We start from the raw sequence: 23,072 nt of genomic DNA, 5'->3' as shown, positions 1-23,072 counted from the left end.
GGTGTGGGTACAAACACAACAGCCAGCAAGGGCTATTACATACATCATCTCATCAAATAAATCTGTTAGTCTCTAAGGTGCCACAAGGACTCCTCGTTGTTTTATCTTACATGTAGATTCTAAGCTTTTTAGGGCAGGGACCATCCTTTTGTTATACACAATGTGCAGCATAATGGGACCCTTCATCTCAATTGGAGCCTCTAGGTGCTACTGCAAAACAAATAATAAATACTAATCGCTATAGCACCTGGGGATCCTGCGTGGATAAGTTTTCATGGAAGCTATTCAGAGCTGCAGAGGTGGAAAACCATACATGAGTTGAGACTGTGGTTTGAGAGTCCACTTTTGCCCTCTCCATATCAGAAGCAGTACTGTGTGGAGCTAGTTACAGCCATTTTTAAGCATGATTGCAACAAGCAGGGTGGTGGGGATGTTCAGGTAGGGAGGTTTTGTTATCATCTGATTACCAGGCTGATTGTGCTTGAACTGGTTTAAACACAACCGGCTCAGTTTGCCAGCACTAGCCATGCTGAATCGGTTTAAGGTTTTGCCCCACACCTGCACTTCTGCTTTCTCACATATATTCCTCCATTCTGATTACCAAGTAACTCGTTTTAGAGTCCCTTTTATTTGCTCTGAGAACTTGCTTGGGCTCTGTGGCCCAGCCATGTGTCAATTCCTTGCAGGACCGGCTCCAGGGTTTTGGCCGCCCCAAGCAGCCAAAAAAAAAAAAAAAGAAAGAAAAAAAAGCCGCGATCGCGATCTGTGGCGGCAATTCAGCGGGAGGTCCTTCGCTCCAAGCCGGAGTGAGGGACCGTCCGTCGAATTGCCGCCGAACAGCTGGACGTGCCGCCCCTCTCCGGAGTGGCCGCCCCAAGCACCTGCTTGGTAAGCTGGTTCCTGGAGCCGGCCCTGATTCCTTGCCCTCTACACCTTTGTGAGGCCTAAGCTGGAAAGCTAGAGGAACCTCTGTATGCTGGCACAGTGCCAGAACCCTGCTAACAACAACTTTGTTTAAACATGCCTGTGGCTAGTATTTGTGACTGAGGCCTTAGATAAAGGATGAAAAGCCAACTATTAGTGGAATTCGTTCCTTCACCTTAAAGAAACACCATGGATTTGAAAGCTAGTCAGTTCCTAAAAATAGATACAAGTAGTTTCTGGTACTATGCCTGCCCTTGAGACGCCTCAAAATTTATGTGGATCTACAATCACATTTTCCTCTTGGTTTTTAAAAAATATCTCTTCTATGCCTGACTGAAAGACACACACACCCTTCCCCACTCCTCCCAAAAAAACAATCACGGAAACTGACTCATGAACAGACTGTGCTTTCAAATGTGCATGATAAATAAATTGGGGGGGGAGGGGGGAAATAGAGATTTTTTTCCTCTCTGATCTCTTACAGTTATAAGAACCTCAGGTGTTACTTTGCAACTCTAGTAGGTAAGAATAGCCCCACAGAAGTCTGATTTAGAAGATGATATTTATTTAACTTTATTTAACCCAGGCAATTCTCACTGAAATGTGAGTTTCGTTTTTTAAAGTGTTTCTGTAGATCTGCATCTGGATGTTGTTGCTATTGGTTGTTATTTGTGGTTATTAATTTCTTTGGAGGTTGTGCTAGTCTTGTGGCCGTCATCTGATCTTTCATTATAGAGCTGGACAAAAACCCCACATCACAACAGAAGCTGCATTATTTTCAGCCTCTCTTTACCCTACACGTTTTTTTGTTCCAGGTACATGAAACAAATAAATAACAAAATGCGGCCTGATCCTGAGGTAGATGTCCCATTAACTAGTTAAATTATATCACAATCCTGAAATTATTAAAGAATAAAACAACACTGCTCCTAGCTCCGTGGTGGCAAATTCCGTTGTGCGGGAGCAGCTTTGCAGTAAACTCCTTCTGTGCATGGACTGAATGCCTCAGCGGCACACGGCTCTTGAGAACACTTTATTGCTCTGTGCACACTTGCACGGAATATAAATTATCGTTTAATTATACACCGTTGCATCATCATCAGCTAACAGACGGGTTGCAGAATGCAAAGGATTTACTTTAAATTTGCCCTTATAAAAAGGCTTGGGTGGAAGGAGCTATCTGATTGGCTGACAGGGTTTCCATGCTGTGTCATTATGAGACTATAAACCCACATGGGTTGGAATTTAATACACTTTTTAAAAACTAAGAACCACAATAAACAGCGGGGTGTATAGTAATGCTGTTATCGTATCATATATCTGCTGGTTGGGTGCTTCTTGCATTTGGCCTTTGGCCTCATGTCTCACAGCACACTGGAGGCATGCATAGCAAACCACGGTAACCATGCATCCTGTTGTGTATTATTTCAGCAGCAGTGCATGTGTACTGAATTGTAACTACACAAGCTGTAGTGTATTATTACACGTGGAGAACGTGTATCCTGTACCATAACTGTACACCGTGTTGAGCCAATCCTCAGCTTCTGCAAATCAATGCATTTCATTGAGCTACACCTAATTAGACCAGGTAAGGAGCTGGCCCTTTGTGTATTACTCTCTTATGGCACATAGATATGACACAGTAACTCCAAATTGTTGTATATTATGACACCCAAGATTTGAGCACTCTACAATTGCAGTGCACCCTGTTGTGTATGATTGCGCCAATGGTGTGTATACAGTGCACCCTATCATGTATCTCTGCATCCAAGATATGCACAACACAGTAAGTGCACACCCTCCCACGTGTTCTGCACGCAAGTCAGGAGTGACACTGTCACTGCACATCCTGTCTTGCATTGTTTCTTCAGAAGCTACAGTCGCACTATGTTTTGATGAGATGGCCTCCAGAACAGAATAGAACAGGGGATGCTCAAAGCATGGGAGTTACTCAGTGACTAACGTTGAACACTGTGGGCATGGTAATGACCATGACCATCTCACCTCAAGATAGCCCAGCAGTAATAACATGACTGACTAAACCCATGAGGACCACATGATGCCTTGCAGCCTTGCAAGCGCGTAACCAGAGGCAGCAAAAAACTGGGCCAGTATTAGCATAGCCCTTTAGTGGTGTGGGGATAATATAGGCAGTGGTAATTAATGTCATAATTAAGTAATTTTTGTGTGGAAATAACTCCTTCCATCACTGCATGTCTGATCTCCCAGACTGTTTATCCTGCTGCAAGTTCGTCCAGTATCTGATTCATATGCCTGCCATTCCATCACATCTCAGGTCTGCCATATAACCAGACTGCTAGATTGATGCCAAATTGTATCACTGGCAGGAACCCCCTGTTATGGGCTCTCAATTAATTTGAGCTGACCTTCATTATCACATAGAAGGACTTGACTTGTCACAGTGCTACATTCACAGCAGTAAAGGTGTTGGACTGAGATTCACTTACTCAGCAGGTGGGTCTAACAAATCTTTTGGAAGGCAAAGCACTCAGTAAGTAGTGATCAATTAATCACAAATGGGAAGCTCATCAAGATGATCTCATCATGGTTACCTCCAGCACTGGACAATACGATTTCAGCTTCCTGTTGTTACACAGACTTATTTATAACTTTCTGCTATCTTCTCGTTTCCATGTTAACTCTCCTCCCCTGCCAGTACAGGATTTGTGTTAGTTCAAACCAGTTTCTTTTAGCTTTGTGGCTACTTTATCTTTTATTTTCCTCACAAACGTGATTACTCTGCAATTTCTTACACATTCGCGGTTATATGAAAGCTGAAATTTAAACATAATCAGAACAGACTATTAAAGTCACAACAGGCTTCTTATCCAGTTTAAACATACCTTTGCACCCAAGAAGAAGAGACTTTCAGCACCCTTTTCATATGATCTTTCAGCACCCTGGCTAATTTTTCCCTTTTCCAGGATGTGGAGGATAAATCTACTTCTGCTCTGAAAATCAGATCCCTATATGGAAGTCTGACTTTGGCTTTTAAAGTGAATTTAGAGCTGATGAGAATTGTCAGATTCATGGCGGCAGAGGTCCTTTCTTTGTCTATAGAAGCACAGCATAAACAGAAGCAGTGCAAACTTCTCACACACTGCCCTGCCAATGCTTCTAAAATACCCTGCAAGGAACAGTTCAAGGGATGAGAGGGTAGTGTTATCTCAATGTCCATTTAATCCTTATTCCTCTGCTGTGGATGCCATCAAAGATACCATCTGGTACCAGTTGTGGTGGTGTTTGTTGTATGATTTGGACATCTGTCCATTAGCAACTGTACTGAGACCCACCACCTCACTTCACGCAGGCAACCACACACCTGTCAGGTTATAATGACTTTTTCTTGCTCACTGTCTGACTTGGATTGAATTTGAATGGAGGGGCGGGGGGGGGGCAGACCTTGCCGTAGATGGCTTTGTATCCCACAACCAGTCTCCTGAGCCATTCAGTTAGAACTGGAACCATTTATATTTATCCTGAGGGATATAATTATCCAGAAATCAAACTGAGATTTTCATTGTCCTGTAAATGAAGCCTGCAAGAGACAGGACAAATCCATGAAAATGGTATCACATGAATTGCAGAGTGGGCAGCAGCACTCCTAATCCCTTATTTTTCTGCCTTTTAAAGATTACATGGCATTGAAAAGGGCTAAGGTGGATTCTTTCTTCATGTTGCAGGGAGCTAAAACTTTCATCTCCCATGAAGCTGTCCAACTCCGCATAAGTACCATATGTATGACTAACTTCTCTATCGCCCCCTAATAGGGCCCTCAAGAATAGACAAGCTGGGCCCACATTGCAAGGGTGCCTGGGAAGGTGGGTCTGAGTCTTGAGTGAATTTCTAAATTCCAAACTAGGCTCTGTTACACATACACAGGCAGTCCCCTTTCTCTCTCTACAGAGAGTTGTTCCTGCCTAGTAAGGTGTCGTGCCAGCTGTACCTCTCCTTCTATTACCCATGCACTGCCTTCCTCTCTGTTTGGTACCAGTATACTAAAGGCACTCAATAAGTAATTGTTTAAAAAAAACCCAGTAAACTCAAGTTTTGTTTGACCATCTTCCTCTGGCCTTGAAATGCAAATGCCAGCAGCAGATCAATGCCAGGGGGAGGGATAGCTCAGTGGTTTGAGCATTGGCATCCTAAACCCAGGGTTGTGAGTTCAATCCTTGAGGGAGCCATTTAGGGATGTGGGGCAAAAATCTGTCTGGGGATTGGCCCTGCTTTGAGCAGGGGGTTGAACTAGATGACCTCTTGAGGTCCCTTCCAACCCTGATATTCTATTCTATGACATTATCAAGGAGCAGAGAACTACAGAATTTAAAAAAAACATGTAGCTTATCTTCCATGGCTGTTGCTGGGACAGTCCTTTGTGTTCCTATCAGAGCCTACTCCACACATTTTGTCCAGCTTTAATTCACCTCTTCACAGCAGAGCTACTGTCCTCCCAAAAGACAGGAGCTACACAGACTCTCCCCAGAGCCAAAGGCCAGATTATTTGCTGGCGAGCAGCACAAGGCATTACCTGCTTTCTCATCTCCCCAGAGGGCCGAGTGTGTAGCCTCCACATCTCTCCCAGTGCATGCTGGCCTTGGGAGTGAGCAATTAGGGTTCTCTCTAGCTATCTGGCCTACTTTAAAAAGAAATAAAACAAGAACCGTGAAAAAATGCCTTGTGCTGCAAAATCAGGATGAACTGATGTAGCAGTCTAATGTAGGCCACGTTGAAGAAAGCGGGCTGATCCCAATCAGAAGTATAGGACGATAGGTTGTTGTGATGGAGTGGGAATTTTCTGTAAATATTTTGTATGAACCCTGTGCCTCAGTTCCCCTCATATCCTGCATTGTCACCTAGGGGATAGAAAAGGGCTATTTACTCTTGAACAGGCGACCAGGCAGGTGTGACTGAGGCCTCACTGTCTTGAGTTTGGGGCCCATGCCATTGGAGAGTCCATGTAGAGAATGGAAAAGCCAAACACTGGGACATTTGCTACCCAGCAGCTAACGACCAGGGATGGCCCACTCCTCCACAGGAAGCCAGCCATGTTTGACCAGCTGGACAACAAAGGACTGAGGAAGGGCCAGGTCAGACTGGCTCAGGAACTTCAACAAAGAGGGGACAGAGTGGGAACCAAGGAGACACGACTTGGCTGGGGCTCTGAGCTACAAAAAACGAACCATGCCCGTAACTTTCTTTAATCTATGCTAACCAAGGACTTTCTATGCTGTGTTCCAGTTGACTAATAAACCATTCTAATAAACGCTGTGCGAATGACCCTGCAGATGCTGTTGGAGGTGCATTGCTCCCTAAGGTAGTAGAAGTCTCCTTCAGGCATCTGCCTCAGTGGGGCTTGCTGAATGGAGCGCACAGTGTGAAGCAGGTTCTGAAGGACCAGAGGTCCAGCCTAAGGAGGCTGTGAAGCCATGGGGCTTATCCTCAAGGAAGAGTGAGACCCCTAGGGGTCTGGCTCACTGAAGGAGTCATCCAAGAGGCTGTTCCAAATCTGGGGTCAGAGCACTGATCCTGTGGATCCGTGACAGTTGTATACACTCTCTCTTTCTCTCTCACACACACAGCTACTGTCAGATCTCTGCACCACAAAAAGCCAGAGTTCTTGTGTGATCTGATACAAAGGTGCCATAACTATTTGGGTTGGTCTTTTTTCTTCAGGGTGTGAGTGCATATCTAGGAGCAGCAGAAATGAACCACAAAAAGAAAGCATTTGAAGTTTGTCTTTGAGGTCAGCTGATGTTTCCCTGGCAATCAAATGCTACAGAGTTGACACTAAATTCTCCAGCTGCAGTTACTGATCCATCCCTTCTGTTAAAAGCATTAAATGAATACCACCTGTGTTACACCTCTGGGGTTGGACTGGAATCCACCACTGCTTCAACCCCTCACCCCCAATTTCCGCATGTAGACATAAACTCTTAGGTTTTCACTTTAAAGTGCTGTGCCTGTTGGTATCGGCATAAAGATTAGGCTCCATTTCTGATGTTCTGTGCAAATCATTTAGTGAAAACTGTGTTTCTGCCAGACAGAGGACACATAGTCCCACAAATGAACTGATGCTACATAGGTGGTGAGATGTGTGTTGCGATCCCTCCTTGAGGAGTATTATTGTAGGAAATTACAAAAGGACACTACAATGGAGGATACAGAGTGATTTACAAAAGCAATCTCAGTGAAAGCAGTGTTTCACATTCATTGTTCAAAGTGTCTACTTTTGAAACTGGGTGATATTATTTAAAAAAATGCGAAACCTGTGTGAAACGCAACAATAAGGCTGCAAAGTGAAGCACTTGGAAGTCAAGAAATGTTAAGACTAATCTGCTACCTTAACTGTGTCCTTTGGGCATATGTATTATGCCGCTGTCGTGTATCTTCTTGTTGTAAAATTGACCTTAACTTTTGCATTTCCTAACATTAAAACGGGGGAGAGAGGGGTGTGGGGAAGAGGTGGTATAACTATTTAATTTTCTAGATTTTTATTTTCTTGGCGAAAAAAGGAAATAAAGAAATAAAATGCCCAATTCCATAGCTGACAGGCATTAGTTGACCAAAGGATGACTGGTGACTGCTAGTCTCTCAGGACAAATATGCATTTCCATACCTATACATATATATCCCGTCAGTGCACAGATTCAAAAATGTTTAAGGTAACATAAGAGCCCCTGGCCAGCTCACCAGTTCCGCTTTTGTTTGCAGCTTAATGCAGTCTATGGCCTTAATCTTAAAGAGCTTAAACTAGTCCAAGACTTCAGATCAATTTAAGCTGCTTATGCCACTTCAAGGCCTTAAATAATTTTAAAATGCAAAAGAAGAGTAAAAAAAAAAAATCAAAATTAACAGGGTAACAAAATGGCAGGACACACTCCCGCCTGTTAACCAGTTTTGAAAGGCCTGTGTCCAAGACATGCAAATACGAAGTAGCTCTTTGTCCCCCTCTAGTGTCTAAACCACATATAGGTGTTAATTATGTGACTGGCCCATGGTGGTATTACACAAGCACTTCCTGAGCGGCACATGCATGCAACCGGTGCCCATTTTTAAGTGACTGTCTCCCAGTGTCATGGACAAATTCAAATGAGCATGCTCAGCATTTGCAAATGCTCCGACCTTTGTCAAACCACAGCTACTATTTGTTAAACCAAGGAAAGACACTATTCCTCAGTGAAGACTACATTTACGCCCTTCTTCAATGTTTATGTTTTAGCCATTGATTATGTAGTTCTATTTCAAAGGGGATGGCCAGATTTTTTGTAAGTGTATGTATCTGCCATCACTCACAAATGGATGAAAAGATTTTGTATAAGCTTCCCAAAATTATTCATCTCTGAGAAGAGACCAAGCATGAGAAATTGGATTCCCAAATGAGAATTTATGAAAAGTTATAGGCATGTATAACAGAATCTCATAATGGAAAGTGTTTTCAGCCTTCACCATAGCAACTGCTTCTGCTGTGACCACTATAAGAGATGCAACAAAAAGAATTAATAGGGATAACGACCATTTTGCCACATAAAAAGTTACTAAAAAAAGAAATTGCATTAGCCTCTGCCATTTTTAGCTGAACTGCATGGAGTTTCATCTTGTCTCAGTTTTTTCCCTTCTTGCCTCCCCTTGGTAGCTTCCATCAAGGTACTTCATATCTGCCTTGGAGAGATCAATCACGGAGCTTTACCACATGCTTGTTTTACTAAATCCCTACATTTTGTTTGACAAATCAATCAGCAGTAGAATTATTTTTGTGAGATGGAGCCCACAGACAAGTGGAATAGAGACCCTATTTTTCACCATCATATGCAAGTTTCAACGTAGGTTAAATTTAGGATCCAAAGGACCCATCTGTGGCTGCATAGACAGACACTGCAGTTGTCATTTAATTGCAGATATGTACCGCACAGCCATAGACAGTACAATATATAACCTTGGACTTCTTGAAGACAAGCCTCTACTTGGTGAGTTAGAGGAAGATATGCATGTGTGTTGCAAAGAGACAGACTGATACACACAACAGCTCTGATATATAAACCAAAATAAACTGTTAGCAATTGTCCACACTCTCTCTCTCTCCTCCACATACCAGGAGTCAGTTTATCCTGAGATTTCTATTTGCCATGTGATTTATTTCCCTCAGCGTCATCCTGTTCACTGAGATCTTGGATAGTACCAGTGATTTTTTGGAAGCCACTTGGCACTGATGCACACTGGCATGCTACACATGGCTGTACTGTATTCCCGCCAGTGCCTTGCAACAGGGGGACATGCACTACTCAGATGTTGCTTTGGGCACCAGAAGGGTTGTTTCCACCATCCCCACCCTCTTCCCAGACCAGAATGCAGAAATAGATGTGAGTAGAATCTCATACACTTATACCTGGTTGGGTGTTTTCTTTAACAAACATCCCTGCTTTGCATATCTGGAAGAAAACACCAAATTGTGCGGGCAACCCACATACTGATCCTTGACTTTCTTTTTCGTCACACATCTTCCTTGTCTGCTTATCACTCCCGTAACAGCAGCCACAGGGGAGAGTGGGTATTGATCACTGATGTGGGGAAGGGGTACGTAAAGCATTTGTAACCCTGACCCATATCATGTGACTAGGGCCAGACAATAAGGATGAGTCACTTAGCAGCACTCCTATGTGGTGTCAGAAGAAAACTAAATCTGTGGTGAAGATGGAGCCAGTGGGAGCTCCTGAAGTCCTCAGACTGGCATATCACTGGGGGAAGGGATTGAAGCACTTCCACATGTTCCTAGAAGCAAGTGCTAATACAGAGAAATTAGACAGGAAGAAATCCACCACACTTGCTACATGGGGAAGGCCAACAAGCCCTGGAGACCAATAGTACCTTCCAATGGGAGCAAGAAGGTACTCCAAACTGCTAGACAAGGCCATTTAAAAATGTCCTGAAGTCTGTGTTTCACCCAGGCATGTCATGTGCAAAAGACAAGGAATAAGCTGCCAGGTGAAACCTTTGATCATTTTGGGATAGCACTGCATATTAAAGCTAAATTATGCAAACAGGGACATTTAGAAAATGGAATAATTTGTCTATTTGCTAACGATAGACTGAGTTATTGAACGTAAAACTGATATCTGGCTCAAAGCCAAGTTATTGCAAGACCTAGACGTGACTTTGCAATGAATAGTGAATATTTGCAAAACAAGTGAAAATTGTGCTACTCCAATGACAGTGTTAACAAACAGTGAAAAAACAAAAGTGCATCTCTAATTAGAGTGTATATTAAGGCATAAATAGATACTACAAGGGTAAACAAATGGCAGAGACCATATTTGTTTGCAATAAAAGTGACTGTAATAACATGATGAAAAAGTGGTCATCACAAAGGGTGCTGTGTTATGAAATAAATAGTGCCCTACCAAATTCACGGCCATGAAGAACACATCACGGACCGTGAAATCTGGTCTCCCACCGTGAAATCTGGTCTTTTGTGTGCTTTTACCTTATACTATACAGATTTCACGGGGGAGACCAGCATTTCTCAAAATGGGGATCCTGACCCAAAGGGGAGTTGGAGGGGGGTCACAAGGTTATTTTAGGGGGGTTGCAGTATTGCCACCCAGGGCCGGCTCTGGCAAAAAAGCCCCCTGCCGCCCCCCCACCCCCACCCCCAATGCGGCAGGGGAGGGCGCCAAGCCCGGCCGCGGGCCCTCAATCCCTGACTGGCCGGAGTGCCGGGAGGAGGGCAGAGAGCCCAGCCGGGGCTCTCCGCTCTCCCCGGTGGCCAGAGCGCTGGGGGGAGGGCGGCAAGCCTGCCGCAGCCCCACCCTCCCCAAGTGGCCGGAGCGCTGGGGGGAGGGCGGCGAGCCCACCGCGGCCCTGCTCTCCCTGACCGGCCGGAGCTCTGGGGGGAGGGCGGCGAGCCCGGCCGGGGACCCGCTCTCAGGCTGGAGCGCCCCGCTGCGCCACCCCCCTCCAGGCACCGCCCCAAGCACATGCTTGGTGGGCTGGTGCCTGGAGCCGGCCCTGTTGCCACCCATACTTCTGTCCTGCCTTCAGAGCTGGGCGGCCGGAGAGTGGCAGCTGTTGGTCAGGCACCCAGCTCTGAAGGCAGCACCCCGCCAGCAGCAGCACAGAAGTAAGGGTGGCAATACCATACCATGCCATTCTTTACTTCTGCGATGCTGCATTCAGAGCTGGGCAGCCGGAAAGTGGCTGCTGCTGACTGAGGGCCCAGCTCCGTAGGCAGCAGCACAGAAGGGTGGCAATACCATACCAGGCCATTCTTACTTCTGTGCTACTGCCAGGGCCGCTGAGAGTGGGTTTGGGCCCTGGTGAAAAAAAATTTTTGGGCCTCCCAGCAAGGGCGGACTGGCTAAACAGGGCTGACGAGGGGCGGGGGGAGCCGGGCCCCGCACCCCTTTCCGGACCGCCGGGCCCTGGTAATTTGTACCGGCTTCCCCCCCAATCTCGTCGGCCCTAGCTGCTGCTGGCAGCGGTTCTGCCTTCAGAGCTGGACTCCCGGCCAGCAGCCATGGCTCTCCAGCTGCCCAGCTCTGAAGGCCACCACCAGCAGCAGTAAGGGTAGCAGTACCACAACCCCCTCTACAATAACCTTTGTGACCCCTTCACAACTCCTTTTTGGGTCAGGACCCCTACAATTACAACACCATGAAATTTCAGATTTAAATAGCTGAAATCAAGAAATTTATGATTTTTAAAATCCTATGACCATGAAATTGACCAAAATGGACCATGAATTTGGTAGGGCCCTAGCAATAAAAAACAACTATTTTGCAATAGTGTGTTGTTCTCAGTACAAATTGCAAAGAAATACAAAAGCAAAATACATTCATGAATGTACAGCTGAAGAACAGAGCTCTGATGAAGATCATGAAGTTGACAATAATAGAGTTCTTTGTTGGGTCTCTTAATACATTTGCAAAGGAAAGTTCTGCAACAGATTGTTTTTGACACTGGAAATAAATTAACAAAAAAATGAAGTTCAAAATAGACCTGAGTGCAATCTAATCAAACTTAGCACACACACACACGAGAGAGAGAGAGAGAGAGAGAGAGAGAGAGAGAGAGAACTGACATTAAAATAATAAAAAATAAAAAATAAAAAGTTTTATACAGTGGGCACAAATTAACCTATGTGACAAAGCTACATTTGCACATCTGTTTAAGGACTACCACTCAGCAGGGTTTGAAATAGTGAAAGAGGAAACCCCATGTATGCCTGGGGTAGAGAGTAGGCTGCAAATGCAGATGATCAAATGGGTGATTAACTTGTCTACTGTCCATAGGTTGACCAGATAGCAAGTGTGAAAAACTGGGATGGGAGTGGGGGGAATAGGTGCCTTTATAAGACAAACCCCCGAATATCAGGACTGTACCTATAAAATCGGGATATCTGGTCATCCTAACTGTCCAGAACACAAAATATATTCTTAAATAACTTGATGAGGTGTTGAGGGAAGTGGGATGCATTGACAATGTAGGCGTTCACATTGATAGAGACCTCAGTGTGCCACCAAACCACATAAAACCTCATTAGCACTGAAAGAGAAAATAAAAGCTGAACCTGACCTGATGGTAAAAGTAGATGCTGTTAAGTGAACAGACACCAACTAACTGGAATGCTCAGGATGGCCACTATAATAAAGCCAAACAAGTTAAGAATTTGGACAAAGTCAAAAGTTTTGAGTTAGGCCACCAAACATGAGTGCTACTCCCTGAGAACTGATAAAGAGTTCATGTCTAGAGGACCCCTAAATATTTAGGTTTTGATGCAAGTCAATGCAGGTCTGAGTCAATATATAAAGTATAAAACTCTTTGCCTCCCATATTTCTTTTGGTAGATATATGTTTAAGCAAATTCCCCTTGGGATTGTCTCAGCACCCTGACATGTGTGAAGGTGAAATCCTGGCCCCACTGAAGTCCATGGGATTTTTTCTATTAATTTCCCATCATGCCCCAGATCTTTGAGGCTCTGTATGGGATGGAAATAACTGTTGATGATCTGCTGGCTTAGGGTAAAAATGATCAATGCCACAACAAGAGATGGCATAATGTTCTGCCACATATCGAAGAAAAGATTCTCAGATTGAACAGCATGAGGTCAGAAATGCTATACATATTCTGCAGCGCCCATCTGGGTATTTAGAAGTGTAAAAAGAGAGGCTAAAAAATCCTATTATGACCAAGCAAATCCTTCCATCAAAGATAAGGTCTCCAAGTGTGAAATCTGCAATAAATAGACTGCAAAATAACCCCGGAGGCCATGAGAGATTTCTGATCTCTGTTGGTATAGATACATTTGAACTAAACAGGAAAGATGACTTCTTATTAGTGAATTTTTTTTAACTTGTTGCAAAACACATTGAATAACAATGTAATAACACATTGTAAATCACCATTTACTTGTCATGGGATTCCAGATGAGCTAATAACAGATAATGGCCCACAATTCACAAGTGACTCATTTTGGCCATTCTTTTGATTTATTAGATCAAGCACACTACCTCAAGTCCTTACTATGCACAGTCACATGGGCTAGCTGCTGAGATCAGAAGACAAGTAGCAGGGTTAGGAGCAAGCCAGGTCAGAATGCCAGGATGTCAGGGTCAGGCACCAAGTTGCAGGCAACAGGCAGATAGCAGGGTTAGAGTCAAGCCAGGTCGGGATACCAGGAAGTCATACCAGCAAGGTCAGGCACTAGGTTTCCAACAGTAATTGAATAGTGACATCAAGGACAAACTAGGGTCAGAGCCAGAGTCTAGCATCTGTCAGAAGCAGAGTCTGGAGCGGAAGCAGGCAGTCAGTCTGTGTCATTGCTCAGATAGCTCCTCATGTTGGCTTCCTGATTTAATTACTGGTATCAGCCAATCAGTGGGCTGTGAGGGGCTGCCAGTCAGCCACTGCTGGGTGGTAGTGGCTGTCAAGCCTAGCTTCACAGGGTCCTCTCATGGGAGAGTAGCTTAACCCTCCCGTGGTGATGCAGCAGCATCAGTGGCCCAGATGCCGCCTGGTCCCAGGTTTTAGCCCTGTAGGTTCTTAGAACAGCCAAACAAAACTATGGAGAACACTGACTGTCTGCTTTTTGAGGACAACCACCAGAATGCTACTTGACAATGCTCATGTGCTGACAGAAGTAACACCTGCCCATCAAGTCACTGTCAGTGGAAAAATACCAAGAGCAAAAAATAGGCTCCAAGCTGCAGATGCATCTCAGTGGCTAACCTGACCTCTGCAGTAAGCACTAGTATGAGAACAAGAAGAGACCATGTGCTCAGAAAGCCAGAGGTTCAGAGATGGTAGTTACTGACCGATATTGAATATCCTGACCTCCAGCCTAGATGTCTCTATTTGTCTGCTTTATTAATTGATTGTTTCAGATTGTGGTTGCTATTTTGGGGTGATATTTCATTTGTATTTGACTTTAAAAAAGTCAGGGAGGATGTAACAGTAGCCACTAGAGTCAGTGGCTACTTACCCATGCCACATGACAGGGGAATAACCTTTTGTAACTCTGACTCATGTCATGTAACTATGACTGACCAGAAAAAAAGTTCAGTCTCTTACCAACACATTTTTATTACAACCACCTCACTATTTGTCAGATTTAATAAAACAGTCAATGCATCTTATTTCAGTTTGAATTTGCCTAGTTTCAATTTCCATCCACTAGATCTTGTTCTTCCTTTGTCTGCCAGGCTAAAGAACCTGCTAGTATGAGATCTCTTCTCCTTGTGTAGGTAATTCTAGAATCTAGAGCATGATCAAGTCACTTCTTAACCTTCTGTTCCACAGGCTAAATAGATTGAGCTTAAGTCTTTCATTATAAGGCACATTTTCTAGACCTAAAATCATTCTTGTGGCTCTTCTCTGAACACCCTCCAATCTTTCAAAATCCTTTAAAAAGCCTGGACACCAGAACTGGATGCAGTATTCCAGCAATGGTCTCTCTAATACTGTGTGTAGAGATAACACTACCTCCCTACTCTGACTTAATATTCCCATTTATATATCAAAGGACTGTGTTAGTCCTTTTAGCTGCAGCATTGTATTGGAAGCTCTCATTCAGCTGGTTATACACTATGATCTTTTCAGAATCATTGCTTTCCAGGTTACAGTCCTCTCTTCTGTAAATATGACCTATAATCTTTATTCCTAGATGTGTGACCTTTCATTTAGCTGTATCAAAATGCTTGTTGTTTGAATGTCCTAAGAGATCCAGGTTGCTCGGAATAAGTGATCTGTCCCCATTGTTACTGATCACTGTACCAAACTTTGTGTCATCTGCAAACTTTATCAGTAATGATCTGTTTTCTTCCAGATCACTAATAAAATTATTAAACACGACTGAGCCAAAAAATGATTCTTATGCCACCTACACAGAAACACTCCCAGTCAGCAATAATTCCCCATTAGCAACTCTGTTTTAAAATCTATCAGTTTGCCAGTTTTTAATCCATTTAATATTGTGCTACATTGATTTTGTATAGTGTTAATTTTTAATCAGACTATCCCAGGGTACTAAATCAAACTTCTTATAGATATCTGAGCATGTTACATCAATACAGTTACCTTTATCAACCAAACTCGTAATCTCATAAAAAATCATACCCACTTAATTCAACAGACCTATTTTCCATAAAATTGCTAGAACTGAGTCCTCACAGTGAACAATTTGCAAGCGTCCACAGGCTGAAATGTGTTTGCACAGAACATTTGTTGAATACAAGTTTGTGTCATAGAATGTCAGGATTGGAAGGGACCTCAGGAGGTTCATAGATTCTAGGACTGGAAGAGACCTCAAGAGGTCATCGAGTCCAGTCCTCTGCCGTCATGGCAGGACCAAATACTGTCTAGACCACCCTGGATAGACATTTATCTAACCTATTCTTAAGTATCTGCAGAGATGGAGATTCCACAACCTCTCTAGGCAGTTTATTCCAGTGTTTAACCACCCTGACAGTTAGAAACTTTTTCCTAATGTCCAACCTAAACCTCCCTTGCTGCAGTTTGTTCTATCCTTAGAGGCTAAGGTGAACAAGTTTTCTCCCTCCTCCTTATGACACTCTTTTAGATACCTGAAAACTGCTATCATGTCCCCTCTCAGTCTTCTCTTTTCCAAACTAAACAAACCCAGTTCTTTCAGCCTTCCTTCATAGGTCATGTTCTCAAGACCTTTAATCATTCTTGTTGCTCTTCTCTGAACCCTCTCCAATTTCTCTACATCTTTCTTGAAATGCGGTGCCCAGAACTGGACACAATACTCCAGTTGAGGCCTAACCAGCGCAGAGTAGAGCGGAAGAATGACTTCTTGTGTCTTGCTCACAACACACCTGTTAATGCATCCCAGAATCATGTTTGCTTTTTTTGCAACAGCATCACACTGTTGACTCATATTTAGCTTGTGGTCCACTATAACCCCTAGATCCCTTTCTGCCGTACTCCTTCCTAGACAGTCTCTTCCCATTCTGTATGTGTGAAACTGATTGTTCCTTCTTAAGTGGAGCATTTTGCATTTGTCTTTGTTAAACTTCATCCTGTTTACCTCAGACCATTTCTCCAATTTGTCCCAATCATTTTGAATTATGACCCTATCCTCCAAAGCAGTTGCAATCCCTCCCAGTTTGGTATCATCTGCAAACTTAATAAGCGTACTTTCTATGCCAATATCTAAGTCGTTGATGAAGATATTGAACAGAGCTGGTCCCAAAACAGACCCCTGGGAACCCCACTTGTTATACCTTTCCAGCAGGATTGGGAACCATTAATAACTACTCTCTGAGTACGGTTATCCAGCCAGTTATGCACCCACCTTATAGTAGCCCCATCTAAGTTGTATTTGCCTAGTTTATCGATAAGAATATCATGCGAGACCGTATCAAATGCCTTACTAAAGTCTAGGTATACCACATCCACCGCTTCTCCCTTATCCACAAGACTCGTTATCCTATCAAAGAAAGCTATCAGATTGGTTTGACATGATTTGTTCTTTACAAATCCATGCTGGCTATTCCCTATCACCTTACCACCTTCCAAGTGTTTGTAGATGATTTCCTTAATTACTTGCTCCATTATCTTCCCTGGCACAGAAGTTAAACTAACTGGTCTGTAGTTTCCTGGGTCGTTTTTATTTCCCTTTTTATAGATGGAAACTATATTTGCCCTTTTCCAGTCTTCTGGAATCTCTCCTGTCTCCCATGATTTTCCAAAGATAATAGCTAGAGGCTCAGATACCTCCTCTATTAGCTCCTTGAGTATTCTAGGATGCATTTCATCAGGCCCTGGTGATTTGCAGGCATCTAACTTTTCTAAGTGATTTTTAACTTGTTCTTTTTTTATTTTATCTTCTAAACCTACCCGCTTCCCATTAGCATTCACTATGTTAGTCATTCCTTCAGACTTCTCGGTGAAGACCGAAACAAAGAAGTCATTAAGCATCTCTGCCATTTCCAAGTTTCCTGTTACTGTATCTCCCTCCTCACTGAGCAGTGGGCCTACCCTGTCCTTGGTCTTCCTCTTGCTTCTAATGTATTGATAAAAAGTCTTCTTGTTTCCCTTTATTCCTGTAGCCAGTTTGAGCTCATTTTGTGCCTTTGCCTTTCTAATCTTGCCCCTGCATTCCTGTGTTGTTTGCCTATATTCATCCTTTGTAATCTGTCCTAGTTTCCATTTTTTATATAACTCCTTTTTATTTTTTAGATCATGCAAGATCTCATGGTTAAGCCAAGGAGGTCTTTTGCCACATTTCCTATCTTTCCTACTCAGCGGAATAGCTTGCTTTTGGGCCCTTAATAGTGTCCCTTTGAAAAACTGCCAACTCTCCTCAGTTGTTTCTAGTCCAACCCCCTGCTCAAAGCAGGACCAATCCCCAGACAGATTTTTGCCCCAGATCCCTAAATGGCCCCCTCACTGATTGAACTCACAACCCTGAGTTTAGCAGGCCAGTGCTCAAACCCCTGAGCTATCCCTCCCTGCCATGTCGATTGGCAAGGAGAGTGTTAATGTTGTTGGTCCCACTATACCCAGAAGGGGAATGATTATTTGTATCATTTCTAGATTATCATTACTAAAGCACTTACCTCTGCTGACACCAGACATGTCCGTCTGTGCTCCTTACTCCTATCTGCACCATAACATGACCCAAGTCAGCAATAAGAAACAAATCTGTTGAAATCGTGATCTCATCAGCAAAGAACCACGTGTGGGGAAAAAAGGACTAAATCGATAAATAAACTATTTATTCTGAGTCACTCACCCAGCTCTGCCTGCGGGGCTTGACTCTGATCTCATTTACACAAACACCACTGGCTTCAGTTAAGTCACTCCTTATTTACATGTGTGGAAGATCAGAATCAAATCAGACACCATGGCATTTAAAACAACTTTGAAACCATATATAAGATGCAGAAAGGCAGAAGACATTTCTTTGCAAAACGACATCCTTACCTCCCATGAGGAAGAGAAGCCCTGCTACATACTGCATAAGGCCTCGATCCCAGCAGCACCCCAGCACCCCGATAATCCATCCAAAGAGGATGATGGCCACAGCCATGCCCATAAAGCCAGCCGTCATCCTACGCAGGTCTGCAAAGTGAAAGAGAGAACAACAGGATGCTTGTGAAATTTGATAAGTTATTCTGATCAGATCTTCATAAGAACTCTACCCCAAACATCTACCTGCTTTTGCACAGCGTTGTCAGTGGTTGGCACAGGAAGATTTGTGTCATGATGATGCAGAGGAAGGTCAGTCCAGTGGTGAGGGAGCTAGCTTGGGACTTGGGAGACCAGGGTTCCTTTTCCTGCTTTGCTAACGATTTCCTGTGTGACCTTGATCAAATCACTTAAGGTATGTCTACACTGCACACCACTGGCGGCAATGTGTAGGGTATATATAGCTACGTGCCGCAGTGAAAAGCAGGCTAAGTCCAAACTGTGGTTTGTAGCTACACACGTCAGGGGGAGGGCAGTGGGGAAAGGCTCCAGCAGTGGGGAACTACTTTCCCTGTGATGGGGAAAGGCTCCGGGAGTAGGACTCTACGCTGCTAAACATAGCAGTGTAGATCTGGAAGGCACAGCTCGGGCATGTAGACAGCCATGCAGGGTACATATCCACAGGGTTCAGGTGTGTCTTACCTTGCCTAAGCAATGCCTCACCATCTACACTGCTATTTATACCCATGCAAGAGGGCCTGCAGAGTATGTTCTCTACATGCCACTGTAAGGCATGTGCAGTGTAGACATACCCGTAGTCTCCCCCTGGGCCTCAGTTTCCCATCTGTAAAGAGGGGATAACAACACAGCCCTACCTCACATGGATGCTGCGAGGATAAATATTTTAAAGACTGTGAGGTGTTCAGCTACCATGGTGATGAGGGCCATATAAGTACCTTATACACAAAGGATGGTGGCATGGAGCAGACACTTTTTCCCCTCCTTTGGCTTTGGATGGTGAATATTTCAAATGCCTTTTTGGTGGGGAGGTGTTTTGGTGCTACAGTCAGGAGTGAAGAGCAGTGGCAGAGCTAAGGGAGGGCAGGTGCCTGGGAATAAAGCATCTGGACACACTACAGATTAGGAATGAGGCGCAACAGCACAACTGTGTGTGTTACATGCACACCTGCACAGAACCTGTCTGCACTATGGCTTGCTTTAGGAAACAACACAACAGTTATGAGCATTTCATAGAAGCAAAATATAGTGGAAGAAAAAACATTCAAATTAAAATTTTCCCATGTCCTACAGCAGGATTCATCAAAAAGGGAGGGATGGCTGCACTACCATCTCCTGCCTGCACACAGGAGAAAAATCAAACATTTTCACAGCTATTTCCAGTGTGAAATGTGGAGCTGTAGCGTCTACATGGCTACTGAAACTGCAAGGATTGCTAGAGTCAATGAGCTTCTTGACACCCTCAGATCAGATATCCAGAGTGGGGGCACTTTCATTAAAATGAACACTTGACTATTTTCAGCTACACACACACACACACACACACACACACGCATACACGGCCATACTCACCACACAGAGGAAAAATTCCACCCAAGTCAGCACCACAAACACATTCCTTCCCACTTGAAACACATTTTACTTGCAGAGGATTTTTCTTCTTCTTTCAAACAACAGAATGCACGTGGGAGGAAGGGATGCAAAAGGGGGATTTGAAAACAATGAATCAGCCACTGGGTCTAGGACATCTTTTCTCCTTGGCTGGGGCAAGGGAAAAGCTGGCCCAGCAATAGTGGTGACTAACTCCCACAGACCAGCTCCAATTCTCTATTTTTCTTTGCCACAATGGATCACAAGGACAACTAATGCCATCGGCCTAGGCTTCTCGCCCATCCTGGGGTCTGGCTGGACAGTTCAGATTTTCACCTGGCTGCCTGTCCCAAAATATTTGTGCAAGTTCAGCTTGTAGAACACAAACTCTCCTGTGCATGTAATGATGACATCATCAATGATGTTGTCACCATCTCATGTCTCCTTGTCACTTTTGTTGTGGTTGTTGTGTAAGTGGGACAGTTTTGCAGAGACAGTGACCCTTACTCCTAGGACAGGGGGATTGCTACTGAGCTCAAGATTGCCAGGTTCTCTTACAAAAGACAAGTCTCAGACTCCCACTTTCTGTCTTACTCAGAGAAGCTTTTCATGGTTGCTCTGATGACCAATAAGCAAAAGTGAAAAGAGAGTCCAAAGTATTTGACTATATTTAGGAGGTCCGTGGTGCAGAAAAAAGAGGTACTTCCTACAGAACCAAAGCACCTGTACTGGTATCTGCTCCTCTGCGGGTTGTCAGAGGGATTGTTTTTTAACTCAAGAAGGAACTGAGTAGCCATCTTCAGTGGCAGAGTAGGTTCATATACTGGCTTTTAACCCAGGGGTTCAAATCCTAATACAGGTGTCAAAGGAAAGAGTTTGCTGATCTGTTCCTTGTCTTTAATGCCTCAGACCATGTATCACAAAACCACTGCATAATTGTCTGTGTTGTTCACAAGAGACCCTTGACTTTAACTCAAGTTAAGAACAAACCGTTTTTCCTTGTGAAGACAGAGTCCAACACCCCTAAGTGTTCGGCCTAAATAGCCTCAGCTGTATTTATTCTGCTCCATGAGAGGATTGCCTCCCTAAACTGCATCTACATTCTAGCTGGGGGTTAACCCTCAAAAACCCAGCCCATTGACTGTCTTGACAGAGCCACTTCTCAGAGTATATCTACACACAGGCTTCAGTGTGGGTAACACAAGCCCAGCACAGACGCTCGGTATGTACTGAGCTTACTAGCCTACTTTCACCTGTCTTCATTGCTGTTGTTACTTGCACTAGCTGGATTCAAGCTAACGTGGGTAGCTCGCCCATGCAGATTTTGCTGTGTAGACAACCCCTGAGAAACTCCAGAGGGCTGGGGTGTGGCAGTGCAGCAGGATCTCTTTCTTATCTCACCGACCAAACGAAGAGCCTGTTTCTCCCCATTGAAATTAGAAGTTTTGCCATTTACTTACTTAAATGGGAGCAGACGCAGGACCTAGACTCCTGGATCCAACTTGTAGGAGTGCTGGGGTTCATTTCATCTGACCACCCTACCTGAGAGGTACCAGTCCTGGGGTTCCTATTCTCAGCACAAAGTTGCAGTCCATTAGTATCATTACAACCCTGGGCTAAGTCCTCTTATGGAAAAGGAGAAGTGGCCCATACTTGATAAGGTTAACTTTTGGCTGACGTTGAAAACCAAGCAGAAAAGTTTTATTTATGTTCTGTTTAAAACTCCACTTCCCCTGAATTTTCCCTCAGCTCAGTTAAAAATTCCCACCACTTCCTCCTCCCAGCAACCCTCCTCTCAGCAAGGCCTTCCACTAGACTCATCTGGAAGAACTACAAAATAAAGATAAACTTCCTTTTTGTTCAAAACCAGTTCAGTTTCTGTCCCGCCAGAACCGCCCCCAGAGGGCACCATTTGCAAATGGCAATGGCAGGAAAGGGGACTTATAAGCTGGTTTCAAAAACAGCTCTCGCCTGACTGACAATATCTCCCTGGCACTCCTCACCTAGCAGAGCTTGCAGGATGCCAGTGTTAAGAACAAGTCTATTCAAAGTGATTCTCCCATGGGAAAGTACTTAATGTAGCACATCACTGAATCAGCACCCTCTGGCTATTTAGAAAAGAGGAGGCCAGAGAATGGAAGCCTGTCTCCCTTAGGCACAGGCCTATAGTAGCGGTATTATTACTATTACTGGTTTGTTTAAATGGTACTCGGCAAGGAAGGAAGGGTAGAAAAATCAAGGCTTTGCTTTGCATCATAAAATAGAATCATAGAAGATTAGGGTTGGAAGAGACCTCAGGAGGTCATCTAGTCCAACCCTCTGCTCAAAGCAGGACCAACCCCAACTAAATCATCCCAGTCAGGGCTTTGTCAAGCCGAGCCTTAAAAACCTCAAAGGATGGAGATTCCACTACCTCCCTAGGTAACCCATTCCAGTGCTTCACCACCCTCCTAGTGAAATAGTTTTTCCTAATATCAACCTAGACCTCCCCCACTGCAACCTGAGACCATTGCTCCTTGTTCTGTCATCTGCCACCACTGAGAACAGCCGAGCTCCATCCTCTTTGGAACCCCTTTCAGGTAGTTGAAGGCTGCTATCAAATCCCTCCTCACTCTTCTCTTCTGCAGACTGAAGAAGCCCAGTTTCTTCAGCCTCTCCTCATTAGTCATGTGCCCCAGCCCCCTAATCATTTTTGTTGCCCTCCGCTGGACTCTCTCCAATTTGTCCACATCCTTTCTGTAGTGGGCGGCGCAAAACTGGATGCAATACTCCAGATGTGGCCTTACCAGTGCTGAATAGAGGGGAATAATCACTTCCCTCGATCTGCTGGAAATGCTTGTACTAATGCAGCCCAGTATGCTGTTAGCCTTCTTGGCAACAAGGGCACACTGTTGACTCATATCCAGCTTCTCGTCCACTGTAATCCCCAGGTCCTTTTCTGCAGAACTGCCACTTAGCCAGTCTGTCCCCAGCCTGTAGCAGTGCATGGGATTCTTCTGTCCTAAGTGCAGGACTTTGCACTTGTCCTTGTTGAACCTCATCAGATTTCTTTTGGCCCAATCCTCCAATTTGTCTAGGCCACTCTGGACCC

The 23,072-nt window shown here is 44.2% G+C and overlaps 1 protein-coding gene across 1 annotated transcript in view; it reads right to left on the bottom strand.

Annotated features, from left to right (window-relative positions):
- Positions 1 to 23,072, bottom strand: part of TMEM178B (transmembrane protein 178B) — a 318,474-nt gene that overhangs the window by 9,348 nt on the left and 286,054 nt on the right. The window contains exon 3 of the mRNA XM_054033990.1: positions 18,389 to 18,526. Within this exon, the coding sequence (XP_053889965.1) occupies positions 18,389 to 18,526 (138 nt within the window). The remainder of the gene's footprint in view (positions 1 to 18,388; positions 18,527 to 23,072) is intronic.

The sequence above is a fragment of the Malaclemys terrapin genome, chromosome 1, assembly GCF_027887155.1.
Source record: "Malaclemys terrapin pileata isolate rMalTer1 chromosome 1, rMalTer1.hap1, whole genome shotgun sequence".
Taxonomy (NCBI): domain Eukaryota; kingdom Metazoa; phylum Chordata; order Testudines; family Emydidae; genus Malaclemys; species Malaclemys terrapin.
Note: the sequence above shows the minus strand (reverse complement) of the source record. Positions and strands in the feature narration are given on the sequence as shown.